At 45.2% G+C, this 12,968-nt stretch overlaps 2 protein-coding genes across 4 annotated transcripts; one reads left to right on the top strand and one right to left on the bottom strand.

The window, feature by feature from the left end:
* Positions 1-295: 295 nt before the first annotated feature.
* LOC134031319 (5-hydroxytryptamine receptor 7) lies at positions 296-3,770 on the bottom strand. 2 transcript variants are annotated; one of them, XM_062474899.1, is made up of 4 exons: positions 3,441-3,770; positions 3,177-3,300; positions 2,846-3,011; positions 296-2,616 (listed from the first exon to the last, which is right to left on the bottom strand). In XM_062474899.1, the coding sequence occupies exons 1-4, from the start codon at positions 3,477-3,479 to the stop codon at positions 1,812-1,814; spliced, it is 1,134 nt and encodes a 377-aa protein (XP_062330883.1). In that variant the 5' UTR covers positions 3,480-3,770; the 3' UTR covers positions 296-1,811. The 2 variants fall into 2 exon arrangements, with proteins under 2 accessions (XP_062330883.1, XP_062330882.1); XM_062474898.1 differs by having other exon boundaries at positions 2,846-3,300.
* A 614-nt stretch (positions 3,771-4,384) lies between these two features.
* On the top strand, positions 4,385-12,527 carry LOC134031005 (pantothenate kinase 1-like). Of its 2 annotated transcripts, none has more exons than XM_062474467.1 (7): positions 4,385-4,931; positions 7,519-7,871; positions 8,579-8,832; positions 9,261-9,437; positions 9,593-9,716; positions 10,852-10,977; positions 11,069-12,527. In XM_062474467.1, exons 1-7 carry the CDS (start codon positions 4,649-4,651, stop codon positions 11,126-11,128), a joined length of 1,377 nt encoding a protein of 458 aa, XP_062330451.1. In that variant the 5' UTR covers positions 4,385-4,648; the 3' UTR covers positions 11,129-12,527. The 2 variants fall into 2 exon arrangements, with proteins under 2 accessions (XP_062330451.1, XP_062330452.1); XM_062474468.1 differs by lacking the exon at positions 4,385-4,931 and adding an exon at positions 5,601-5,952.
* Positions 12,528-12,968: the final 441 nt, after the last annotated feature.

Below are 12,968 nucleotides of genomic sequence, written 5' to 3'. Positions count from 1 at the left end.
CACAAGACAATTACTGGCCTGATTCTAATAATAATACTGCTCTCCTCAGGTGCAAGGCAGCCTGTGTGTTTCTCCACATTATCTGCTAATCACCACAGCTACCACAGGGTTGTCTGAAGGAGACCCACACAGAGGACCGCCCACCTGTGGAGGAAGCTCTGTCATCCACTAGTCTGGTTTATTCAGTGAAACACCTCCCCATGGCCCTTCAATAGGGATATGTGTCATGTGATATGTACTGTACACACAATGAAGGCAAAATAAACCAAAATATTGCAAAAACATTTTACACTTTTACTTTAAATAATACAAGAAGACATGTTCTCTTGCACAAAAATTGACATTTCTGACTTCTCCTTCAGTTTTCCATCTTTACATTTAGTATCCTCCTCCTTTAGTATCCTTTACATACAAAAACATCTACACATGACCAGCCACCTTGACAACATCCGTTACCTACATTACTCTCCACAAGACCCTCGAAAAAAGATATTTTAATGACATAATGTTCTACATTAAGCTACAGTATCTCTTCAAATCATGTGAATTCACATCACTCAAATTATGCTGTACAGTCCTGTACAGAATAAATGGCTTTATCAGATCTTATCACAAATAATCAACATTTCACTTCTACTTGTTTACGCTTAGAGCAGGGGAACATTGAATTTGACCAAATATGTCAGTGTGGCCAGCTGGAAAGAATATTCACAGGATAAATATAGATGACTGACATAGTGCTGCTTCTGACCTACAGATTTCTGTCAGAACGCCATTACTCACACATGAATAATACATTCACATGCTGTAGGACAGGTTAGAGTGGACTGTTTACAAACCTTTAAAGGAAAGAACGTCCGCTAATTCTTAATATGCTGTATTGTTATTTGATATTTATTATTCAGATCTAGAATATGACTTATGACCCAAAGTGGCAAGTGGTTGCATGATATTACTGTCATAAATGGTTTTTCCCCAAAAACAGCCAGTACCCATTAACAAAGTGTGAGTGTGGATGATGATGTAAAAGGTGACAGTGTCCTCATTAATTGTTCGTGGAGTGAGTCATACTTCACATGCGTGTGCAGTGTAATTTTGCATGCATGTCGGTGTCATCTCAATGATATCTTAATGTCATTGAAAAAATGATTAGAGGTGACCTGTTAACCTTGCTTGGTACAGAACAAATTCGGGGGATGGGTCCTCCAAAATTATGAGGGAGGGGGCACTTTTTAAATCTGTCGGAATGATTGTTAGGTCTGTCTTCCTAGCTGTTTCCCCTGTGTCTGTCTAGTCATCGACATGTCTGTCTGTCTTTCTGCCTGTTTATCTCTCTTGCTGTCTGTGTCTTTGTTCATCCAAGTGTATCAAATATTGTTTGTGGATATCCTGGTGAGATCTTTCCAGTCATACCTTCTATTAATAGCTTGGGTTATCTGGTCATGCTAACATGATGAGTAATCCTGCCTGAAGTCAGGAAGGGTTCCAGACTCGTGAATAAACTCAAGATTTTGGCTCTGCACATGGATACTGGCATGCAGATGACCTGTACACAAACCCCAACTGGTTCCCATAATTGTCTCATAAATAGTTATTTTAGTATCAACCACTAAGACCTCTCTCTCTCTCTCTCTCTCTCTCTCTCCAGTTCATGCAAAAACAAATTAGAATCTCTCCAGGTTTCTCTCTTGTTAGGAGAGAAACCAGTGTCTTCACCAAGTGTTGGTCTCACTTTGACCTTTATGACCAATATCTGTATCTCTTTCTCTTTAGGCCTAAAAGGACCGTACTGAGCCTCCCCTCTCTCTCTCCTACTTAACCTTAATGACCAGGTCATGTCTCTCTGTCAGTTTGAGGGCCTCCTGCATGCTGGCTGCAGAGAGTTTACGGTTGATGTTGCGGTAGCGGCAGAGGAGGATGTTGCGGTAGGTGGTTCTCAGGTCGCGGTTGAAGAAAGCGTAGATGAAGGGGTTGATAAGGGAGTTGGCATATCCCAGCCACAGCAGGATCCTCTCCACCCACAGGGGCACACAGCTGCACTCCACCCCGCAGATGAAGGGCCGGGCTGTGGAGAGGAGGAAGAAAGGCAGCCAGCAGACACCGAAGCACCCCACCACAATCCCCAGCGTGGCCGCTGCCTTCTGCTCCCGCTTGAAGATGGAGATGTTGTTCTTCCTGTCATTTCTGAGGAGACGCGAGAAGCGGGCGCACTCCTCCACCTCCCGCTGGAGCTTCAGGGCCGCCGCCACGCAGTCCACTCCCTCTCCCGTCTCCCGCACGCCCTCTCCCCCACCCCTGTCTCCTTCCCCCGGCTCCCGGGGAAAGCCAGCGATGGTGTGTTTGGCCGCGCTGACCTTGGCGGCTCGGTAGATCCGATAGTACATGATGAGCATGACAGACATGGGGATGTAGAACGCCACAGCGGTGGAGTACACGGTGTAGCCAAAGTCTTGGCTGATCAGACACACGCGGTCGTCATTGACGTTCTGGGCCCAGCCAAAGAGAGGGGGTAGTGTGATGGAGGCAGAAAGGAGCCACACCGACAGGACAATCTTGGCCATGCAGCGGCCACTCTGGCGGACAGGATAGGTGAGTGGCTTGGTTATACCCAGGTACCTGGGAGGACAAGGAGCACAAGCGAAGAGACAGTCAGATCGAACCTCAAGGTGTAAATGAGATCACACAACATTTTCCTCCTATATTCATCAAAAGGCTTCATCACGGGCTAGGTGTGTTTTGGTAGCCTGTACTTCTCTGGTCTGAAAGGGAATTTTACTTTAAAATAAGGAGACATTTGGCAGGAAAAGGAACTGGCCTGATAAGTAGCAGGTGCGTGTTGTCTCACCTGTCTATGCTGATGACACACAGCGTCATGATGGACGCAGTGCAGCACATAACGTCCATGGCGATGAAGACGTTACAGAACACCTGTCCGAAAATCCACCTGCCACCGATCAGGTCCGTGATGCTGACAAAAGGCATTACGGCCACCGCCACCGACAGGTCCGCCACTGCCAGAGACACGATCAGATAGTTGGAGGGCTGCTTAAGTTTCTTCACAAAGCACACAGATATAACCACCAGTAAGTTTCCGCAGATGGTGAGTAAAGTGAGCATGGTGAGGACTGCTCCGATGAGGACCTTTTCCATGCTCCCGTGGCTAAGAATCTGCTCACCGCAACTTGTGTCGTTTTCGGCAGGGTACAAAGTTGGTGAAGTTGCGGCGGTTGAAACTGGAGACCTGAATAAGCGCACGTCCATCATCTCCGTAGTCATGCTGTTCCTTACGAGGTCCTTCATCTGTCCAACAATAATTTTTGATGATCAGTTAATTGTATTTGGATCCACTGAAGTCAAAATCTCTTTCATTAGCAATTCTTATTGTAATCGGCTTTCCAACTTTATTTTAATCAACTATATTTTCAATGTAATTAGCCTACCTGTACACCGTTATCCGTGCCACAGCTCCACCAACGCATAATAAGGTTAATAAGGATGGGAGGGCGGATTAAAGAGATAACACGACTCCGGTTAACAAGCTTGAAGAGTGATACATAGCAATGCGTGAGGCGATTCAGTGATAGTTGGTGGCAGTCACTCACTGTGGAAATCTGTGGTTTGGTTAGAGAGAAATACACCGGGATGACGTCAGAGAACGAGGATTCGATTTTGGCAATTTCTGTACTTTAGCTTAAAAGAAAAGTAGGCTGCACACATTATTTTATATTTGCTGCCTGCAGTTGTCTTAATTCAATATTTTGTGGAAATGAATGGAGATCAATCAGAGAGAAAAAATTGGCAACTGTAAAAGATGATATCCCTCCCTTTCTCTAACCCACTTTCTCCCCCCCCCTCTCCGTCTCTCTCTCTCTCTCTCTCTCTCTCTCTCTCTCTCTCTCCCTCTCTCTCTCTCTTTGTCGGAATGGTAATGTCTTTGAATCCAGGGTATTTAACTTTTAGGGCAGCTACTATGTGGCGCCATCATGTGGTATCATAGGCTATAGCACATAGCGAGATAGGAACAGCCTTACCCTTATGATCACAACATACGAAAACAGTCGCAATAAAAAGTATTGTTTACCCTGCTATTTATGCAGATAGACCTACTTTTACAGTGTTTTTATCATTCAAGAGAGCATGCTGCACGTTTGTTTGTTTCAATTCCAAATAGTTTGTAAGGTTACTATAAAATGCTTAGTTGGTTATTGTCGTTTGATCTAGGCAACAAAGGAGAGCAACATCCTTACACGAATAAAGGCTAAAGGCTGTAAAGAACAATGCTTTAGGAAATTACTGAAAGATGGAGACATTATTAGGCCACTAGTCTAAGTGATGTTCCATTCGAAACCTGAGCTGTAGATACAATGACGTAGGCTGCCGGCTGTTAAACTCTCGGAAGCTGCCGCAAGGGGAGAATGAAGAAGCAAGATGACCGTCAGTGACCTCAGTTGAACGGTTAGCAGTTGTTATCAAATTGTATCACCTCACACGTGCCGTTCATTTTCTCAAAAAGGCAGTTAGATTCCTTTCGAGAGGTATTAGAGAAAGATAGGCTACGTTTCAAACCATTTTGAAACGTTCTAAACGCGGACTAATTTCCCCTTTCCAAGGCTGCCTGCTGCGCTGCCGCTCTCCTTCCTCATTGAACATGGATCATAGCAACACATCGGACCTGACAAGGAAGGGTGCCTGCCACGGGAACGGTCTAACGAACGGATTTCATTCTACGTCAACCAGCAACGGGAGTTTAAATGCTTTAAGTTTAAACGGAACGAGTTGCAGCGGTAGTGGGGGCGGTAGCAGTAGCAGTGGAAGCCATAATGGAATTGAAAATTTTCGCCATCTTCAGGAGGATGTTCAGAATAATGGGTCGCCAGCCAAACGATGCAGACTTCGGAGAAGAATGGATTCGGGTAGAAAGAACAGACCACGTAAGTATAGTTGTTGCTGTTGGAACTGCTGTCAACCTCGCAGTTCTCAATTTGACAGCTGTCAAAGAGCAGTCGGTTTCAGTGGAAGCCATGGTCATTGTACTGATTATGCAAATTAGGAGACGCTTTCTGAAACCTAAATTGGCCCCAGTTAATGATCTCTCTTAGATCAATGACTTCTCAGGAAATTAAGCATTGCTTGCACATCGCGATCCAAGCATGACACTAAAAACAAGTTCAACTGGCCGGCTGCAGGGGAGAATAAAGCTTTGTACGAGAGCCTTGGCAGAGAATGTCAGTAAACCCACTTTCTCCTGTTGTTCAGTTGTCTCGGCACAATACCTAAGCTGTAGGCCTAATACTAATGCTTCAGGAATTTAGATTCCTACGAGTCTTATCGACTTTAAGATGCTGTCAGCAATATTTCCAGCACATTTCCAATCGTTACTCTTAAAAGATAACCGTTTGCGATTTGCCTTGCGAATAATAATTTGCATTGTGTCTATATTGACACGGTGGATAGTATGTGTTATAATGTCCCACCATGATGGCATCATTAATGATGCCATCACCATTTTACATTATATGTTAAACGTTATCCCCGGTCAAAGAGTATGAGGAATAACTCTCCTCCCTCACTAGTGTTTTTGTGAGGTCTTTGACATGCTCTGGTATTTCATTGGCTTATGCAGAGTCAGGCGGTGTGCAGAGGGCACTGCTGTTATGATAGACAACTGTTCATAGCCAATCACAAGTCAGTACTTCCCAGGAGGGCGGTCTGAAGGAGATGCAAGAGCCAACCCCTAGATAGCAAAGGGGTCTCCCAGCCTCCTCCTTTACTCCCCCAGGCCACTAGATACATGCGACAATGTCTGAGGGGTAGGATAGTTTACTGCCCTGACACCCTCACACCAAAAGATCATAAGCTCTGTATTTGACTGCTTATGTCTCGGATGGTGGCGTAGACTGTCCAAGCATCTGAGACTGAGTGTCAGGATGAAGCTCATAGTCAAAAAACCAGGTAAGACAGCACTGTCTTTCATTGGTATGTTCCCACAGATGCGAAATGCAGATAAGGTTTAGTTTTGTGTATTTTTTTTGACCGTGTGTGTGCGTGAGAGAGAGAGACACACACACACATTCTGTCAGTGTGTATGAATGTGTACATATGTGAGATAGATAGGTTGTGCTCATTCTTAAAAAGCAGCCTTGTGTCCAAGAGGTTGCCACAACAACTCTAGGCTGTCTGTCTGCATTCCTCTGGCGACTGAGCAAATAAGACTGGAACGCAAACAACTCACTGCTATTATGGTCTGGAATTGGAGAATATTGGGAATCAACGGATGTCTGTAGGTTGCTAAGAAGCTGTTATCAAGATGATATCATGACATTCATTTGTTTTTGATCCATTAGATAAATAAAAAATATTTTGTTGTTGTTGTTTTTGTTTGCTATAATTTTTATTTAATGTTTGAAATTATTCTTAGTATTAGTTTGTGTGTCTGAGTGAAAGAGTGTGACTACACAGCAAATTGAACACTGGGAGTGTTTGTGTGAGAGTGGCCCTAGGCTATATAAACTCAACACATAAAATGGACACTCCTGGGGAGTGAGCATGAGAAGTGAGTTTGAGAGAATGAATGTGAATGAGTGAGAGTGAAAAAATGTGTGTGTGAGAGAGAGAAAGAGTGGACCAGTTTAAGCAGGGCTGTGGCAGAGTAGCACTTTGCCTCTGGCCTAACCTGGCTCTACTGGAGCAAGTAAACAGGACTACACGGACCTTTAACCCACATGCGGCTTTCCAGTCAATTGACTAGTCAATGAAGTAGCCATTTAATCAGCCAGTAAACCAACATGACAAACAGTGAATCAGCCAGCCATTGAACCAACCAGATCTGAACAGTCATATAGCCAGTCAATGATTTATTTAGCCAACCTCATACAAAAGTTGCACCCTGACCTGACCTGCCAGGCCATAACCTCTGACCTCTGTTGACCCTAACCTCAACCCCTTGTGTGTGTGTACATGTCTTTCAAATATGAAAAATTATATTTTTTATCGGCTCATATTGAACAGACTGTACAGAATGTGTATCCTTGATACTGTAGGCACAGAACATTTCAGTCTGCTGGACAAGAGGGGGTTAACAACGGGTTGGTTGGGATCTCCAGGCAATCTTCTCTCCATTGCCGTGTTTCCATGGCAACAAAGCCCTTTGCTTTTGTTGCTGAACTTGGCTGCTCAGTGTGTGAGAGCCCTGCCCTGCCCCCCCCCCCCCCCCCCCCTTCCCTCTCATTCTTGTCCCCCACGCACTCTCATCCCCTCCTCCTTCTCTTCATTCTCCTTATCCCTTTTTTACTTCCTCATAAAATAACCTAGAAGCATTTCATTAGAATGATGTGTGCATCGTGTCACAAGTCCTTTGCTCATCTATCATGTGAAAGGTTTGGATGCATTATACAAGAAAATGCCATTGTCATCCCACACACCTTACAGGTGTTCTGGGACATTGTAGATACCAGTGGGCCTTTTCCTAGTGTCTCACCCAGTACCTATTATGACCGGTGTCCATCTGTCCCTCCCCAGCCTTCCCCTGGTTTGGCATGGACATCGGGGGCACCCTGGTGAAGCTGGTCTACTTCGAGCCCAAGGACATCACGGCAGAGGAGGAGCAGGAGGAGGTGGAGAACCTGAAGAGCATCCGCCGCTACCTCACGTCCAACGTGGCCTACGGCAACACGGGCATCCGTGACGTGCACCTGGAGCTCCGCAACCTGACCATGTGCGGCCGCACGGGGAACCTGCACTTCATCCGCTTCCCCACGCACGACATGCTGGGCTTCATCCAGATGGGCCGCGACAAGAACTTCTCCAGCCTGCACACCACGCTCTGCGCCACCGGGGGAGGGGCCTACAAGTTCGAGGAGGACTTCAGGACGGTGAGAGAATGGAGAGGGCGAGGTAGAGGTTAGGGATCCCTTACAGAAAGAATAAAAGACCGACAGAAAGAGAAAAATAACAAAAGAAATAAAGGGAGAGAGGACAAAAGAAAGAAAGAAAACAAACAGCGAAGGGTAATTACTGGGTAGGACTCAGGCCCGGAGTGGCCATCGGGGGATAATAGGGAGAATTCCCGGTGGGTCGCTCTGCCCACTCATAAATTGGGCCAGCAGATGCAAAATAGTTTTTGAGCTTTATGTAATATAAATGGGGTTTATGTAATATAAATGGGTGGGTCAAATATGTATTCTCAAAAGCCCTGAATCTTTCAGGTAAAAATTTGGGTTGTAATTTCCGGAAGATATAACAACATGAGTCCAACGTAATGTTTATATTACATAAAGCTCTAAAAACAATTTTGCACTGAAATGAATGCAAAAAATCTTGCTCGCGCGCTATGCGCCCTCGCATTCCTGCGAAGTTCCGATTTCCGCGCATATCAAAACCTTGACTAGGTCCTAGGTTCGGGCTAAGCCCCGAACGTTTACAACGTATGGCTCGGCCGAAAAAGGTTCCGACTCCGGCCCTGGTAGGACTGTGTCATATTCTGCCACCCAGTCTGACTAGGCTTGAATAAATAGGTGATCTGAAATAAAGGCTATTTGAGTGAATTGAAAGTCCCGTCCTGGTTCTCTGTATCACTCAGATAGCCGACCTGGAGCTCCAGAAGCTGGACGAGCTGGACTGTCTGATCCACGGCCTGCTGTACGTGGACTCAGTGGGCTTCAACGGTCACCCCGAGGGCTACTTCTTCCAGAACCCGTCTGATCCAGAGCACTGTGTCAAACAACCTTGTTGCCTTGACAACCCCTTCCCCATGCTCCTAGTCAACATTGGCTCAGGAGTCAGCATCCTGGCTGTCTACTCCAAGGACAACTACAAACGGGTCACAGGCACCAGGTACACACACACACACACACACACACTGCCCTGTACTTCACTATTGCTGGATCAGTGTACTGTGGGTAAACAGAGATTGCACTGTTGTCAAGTAGACCATAATGTGTGTGTTTGTTTTGATATGGTGTTGATACCAGTCCAGTTTGAATACCAAGCTCCCTAAGGCCTGGGTAGGTTGTGCGTGTTCATATTATGGAGTCAACAAAATGCAGTACAGAAGATCTTTATGTTAGGCTTTTATCCTATACCTTTTAAACACCCCCTCTTGTTAAGTCACACTTACACGTGGCACACAAGGATGCTTTTTTGTACATAAAAGTGATCAAGTCTGACTGGTTCAATTTAAGTGACACCATACCCTGTACACCCTGGGTATAATGTAGAGAACTTACAGAAGATGGTTTCTTCTCTCTCAACCCCTCTCTTAGCCTGGGAGGTGGTACGTTCCTGGGGCTGTGCTGCCTGCTGACTGGCTGTGAGACGTTTGAGGAGGCGATGGAGATGGCTGCCAAGGGGGACTCCACCAACGTGGACAAGCTGGTGAAGGACATCTACGGAGGGGACTACGACCGCTTCAGCCTGCAAGGCTCCGCTGTGGCCTCCAGGTAAGAAGCAGGGGCACACTGACATGAACCACTGACGCGGCGAGGGCCGTTTTTCCTGAGGGCTCTTTGTGATGTCCTTGATGGATGGATGAGTGGATGGATGAGTGGGCGGATGGATGGATGGATTGATGTATTGATGGGTTGATTGATTGCAGCTTTGGTCACATGATGAGTAAGGAGAAGAGGGACAGCATCAGTAAGGAGGACCTGGCCAGAGCCACGCTGGTCACCATCACCAACAACATCGGCTCCATCGCACGCATGTGTGCTGTGAATGAGGTACTGTCACGTGTTCATTTATAGGATTTGTTTGTAACTGGTCTTTTACCAGTTGCATCCTGACGTGTGTTGTGTAGTCATGAGCTCATCTGGTAGATTGAAGCCAATGGGCTTGTTCCAAAATCCCCATCCACTCATCTGACGGTCACACAGACTCAAGTACATGCTCTGTTTTTGAAATGATTTGAAAAACAATTGGACCTAAGCTCTAGTTGTAGAGAACTCATGTGTCCTGATATCCCTGGTTAATCTCAAACATGAAAGAGGAGGAGATACGTTGATTATAATAATTTAGAATGATCCATTTTCGGCTGGTTAAGCTGCAAGGTTAGTTTGAGGGATGCTCTACGCTGCTGGTCAGTCCACTTCCTGAACCCTGAGTTTGACCCCCACCCCTATCAGACACAATTACAAGACAATGCTTAACAATCATGTCTAGTCTCACAGCTTGTTTTTTCTGAGGTAAGTTTTCCACAACAAGACTTGACTTCCTTGTGGAGGTGTTAACAGCAGAGGAGGTGTGTGTGCCTGTGGAGGACTGGGAGAGAAGAGCACTCTGTGTGCTTTCAGCTTCTTTACAGTGTTGCCTTGTGGACTGGAGATCAAGCAGCATTGTACAGGGCTATCAAAGCACACAGTACCACAACATTGACAGCATGAACACACACAAACACACATACATAGACATGTTGAAAGATTTCACGACCTGTATGTGCCCGGTCCATATTGCATGTGTGCTCTTTTTAGCACTGTGTCCACAGGCCTGCCTGACAACCACACCACTCAGTTTGCTGTTGTTTATTTTTAGTTTTTTATTAGAATGACAGATGCAGTGATGCAATTGGCAGGAGCGTAACTTCCATTGACTTGCGCTGACATGGGCTTTTGACTGTTGCTTAACCCTAGTTCTCCTCTGCTGAGTCACCATGGTCAGCTAGGATTCAGTTTGGATTCTCATACTGCAGTGACATGTTCTCTCCACCAGGTGGCAGTCTAATCTCACTGCACATAGTCATAAACTTCTGGCTTTTGTAAATTCCTTTCGTATTATCTTGCTTTTGAAAGGTCGACCTCTTATCAGTTTTTTTGTGCAACAGACATCATGGTGAACTTTCCATCTGCTGTTATGTTTCAGAAAATTGAGAGGGTGGTGTTTGTGGGGAACTTTCTGAGGATCAATACTGTGTCCACCAAGCTGCTTGCATATGCCATGGACTTCTGGTCGAAAGGCCAGCTCAAAGCCCTCTTCCTGGAGCACGAGGTCAGTCACACACTTAAATAACGCACGTACACCAAATACACATTCACCTTTTACTGATGTGATGGTATCTGATGTTGCTCTCTGTCCACAGGGTTACTTTGGAGCTGTGGGTGCCTTCCTGGAGCTACTCAGGTTATCAGATGACCTCTGAGGGCACCTTGGAGAAGACCTATGAGGAAACCACAGAATGAAACCTGAATCCCTCTTAAACCTGAGATGCTGCTGGAGTACTGTTCCACTACAGCACCTGACCTAGCCTGGGTCTAGCCTGGGACTGACCTGGTGATGGGGCCATGGGGCAATTATGTACATAATTTAAAACAGAACTTTTAAAAGGTTACTAATTATTCTAATCAACACCCCCTCATCGTCATCCTTTTCCCACAGAGGTTTCCAAATGTTATTTCAACACGATGCAGGTCGGTGGGGAGTTGTGTGGGTAGGGGTTGTGGGTGAGTAGGTAGGTGTTGTGGGGTTATATCAACCGCTGAGAATCATCAGCTTCCTCCTGGTACTGTTTCTATATCCCTACCTGTACATAGACTCAAGCCAAACACTACTGATCCTCTCATAAGTGTGTGTGTGTGTGTATATATTTAAATATTTTTGTTTGAGAATTAATCCAAAAAATCACTTTTAATGACGTCTGTATGCTTTTTCCCCCCAGTCATTTAAAAAATGATTAACCTACAGTATATGCTGTAAGGGGCAAATCGCTTTAAAATGTTGCTGCATTAACTTTCTCACTCAGCCTTTGCACTTTCTACCAACCAGTCAACATGACCATCAGCATTCTCCCATGTGACTACCAGATATGGTAGACATGGTACCAAGCATGGTTTAGAAGCCTTTGTCCCATACAAACACCCTAGAATAATGGATGGTTGTATTATGCCAGTTTACAAAACAAAGAACATGATGCAGTATGTTAAATATGACTGGAAATAATGTATAGTGTACCTCCTAATATATGAGTGGAGACCTCTGGAACCTGCTAGATCTGTATGACCAGGGATCTAGCCTCCTGTGTTGGCTGTCCCCCAATCTCCTGTCCTTCCTCATCTGTCCTTCTGCCTTATACATGGCCTTGTTTATGTGTGTGTGTGTGTGTGTGTGTGTGTGTGTGTGTGTGTGTGTGTGTGTGTGTGTGTCACTGAAAGCATTAAGCAGGGACCAAGTCTTGATGAGTTAGTAATGACCCTGTCAGCCCACTGTAACTAGTCCACGCTATCCTAGTTCTGGACGGAGGAGAGACTTGACCACTCAGACACCTTGGCCTGGTCCAAAACAAAGCCCTGATCTGGTGCTGAAGCAGATCTCACAGGAAATGGTAGGCTTCATCAAGATGGCTGTGTCGCTCAGTCTGACAAACTGTTAAGCGTAAACCTACTCAATAACCTATTACATCTTCTCAGATCTACATGTCAGAGGTTGTTTTTGGACGACCAGTATTGCAATCTTAAGTTTTTAGATTATAGACCAGTTTCTATGTGGCACTACCCACTAGTATTGAGTTATATTTGTATGACTGCTTTCTTCTTTCCTTACTTCTTGTCTTCCTTATTTCCTTACTTCTGTCTTCCTTCCTTCCTGTAAACTGTGTCTTATGATTATGATTTGGGGTTCTACTGTGACTTTGTTGAAAATCCTGTTTTGTGATTCTATTTGATTGTAACCATGTAAATATGGCATGGTGTTGTTTGGGTTTGTGTTCTGTGTTGGAGCAGCATCTGTGGCCTGTGTGTTCTGTGTTTGTTGTCACCTTCCTGACTGACTCAGACACTCTTCTTCTCTATCTCCATCAGCCATCCTATCGCCCCATCTCAGAAGACTCTGCTCTTCTTGAATTCAATATGAATGGTTCAAATGATTCAAAATGCTGTTTAGTATCAGCCAAGTACATTTTCCTGCACTATGGGGTTTTCCTGATGCGATGACGTTCGTAAAAAGTGTGGCCTTTTATTATGTCAGTTGGACCATTCTCCACTTAT

Source organism: Osmerus eperlanus, chromosome 12 (genome assembly GCF_963692335.1).
Source record: "Osmerus eperlanus chromosome 12, fOsmEpe2.1, whole genome shotgun sequence".
In the NCBI taxonomy this organism is placed as follows: domain Eukaryota; kingdom Metazoa; phylum Chordata; class Actinopteri; order Osmeriformes; family Osmeridae; genus Osmerus; species Osmerus eperlanus.
This window is presented reverse-complemented; position numbering and strand designations above follow the sequence as displayed.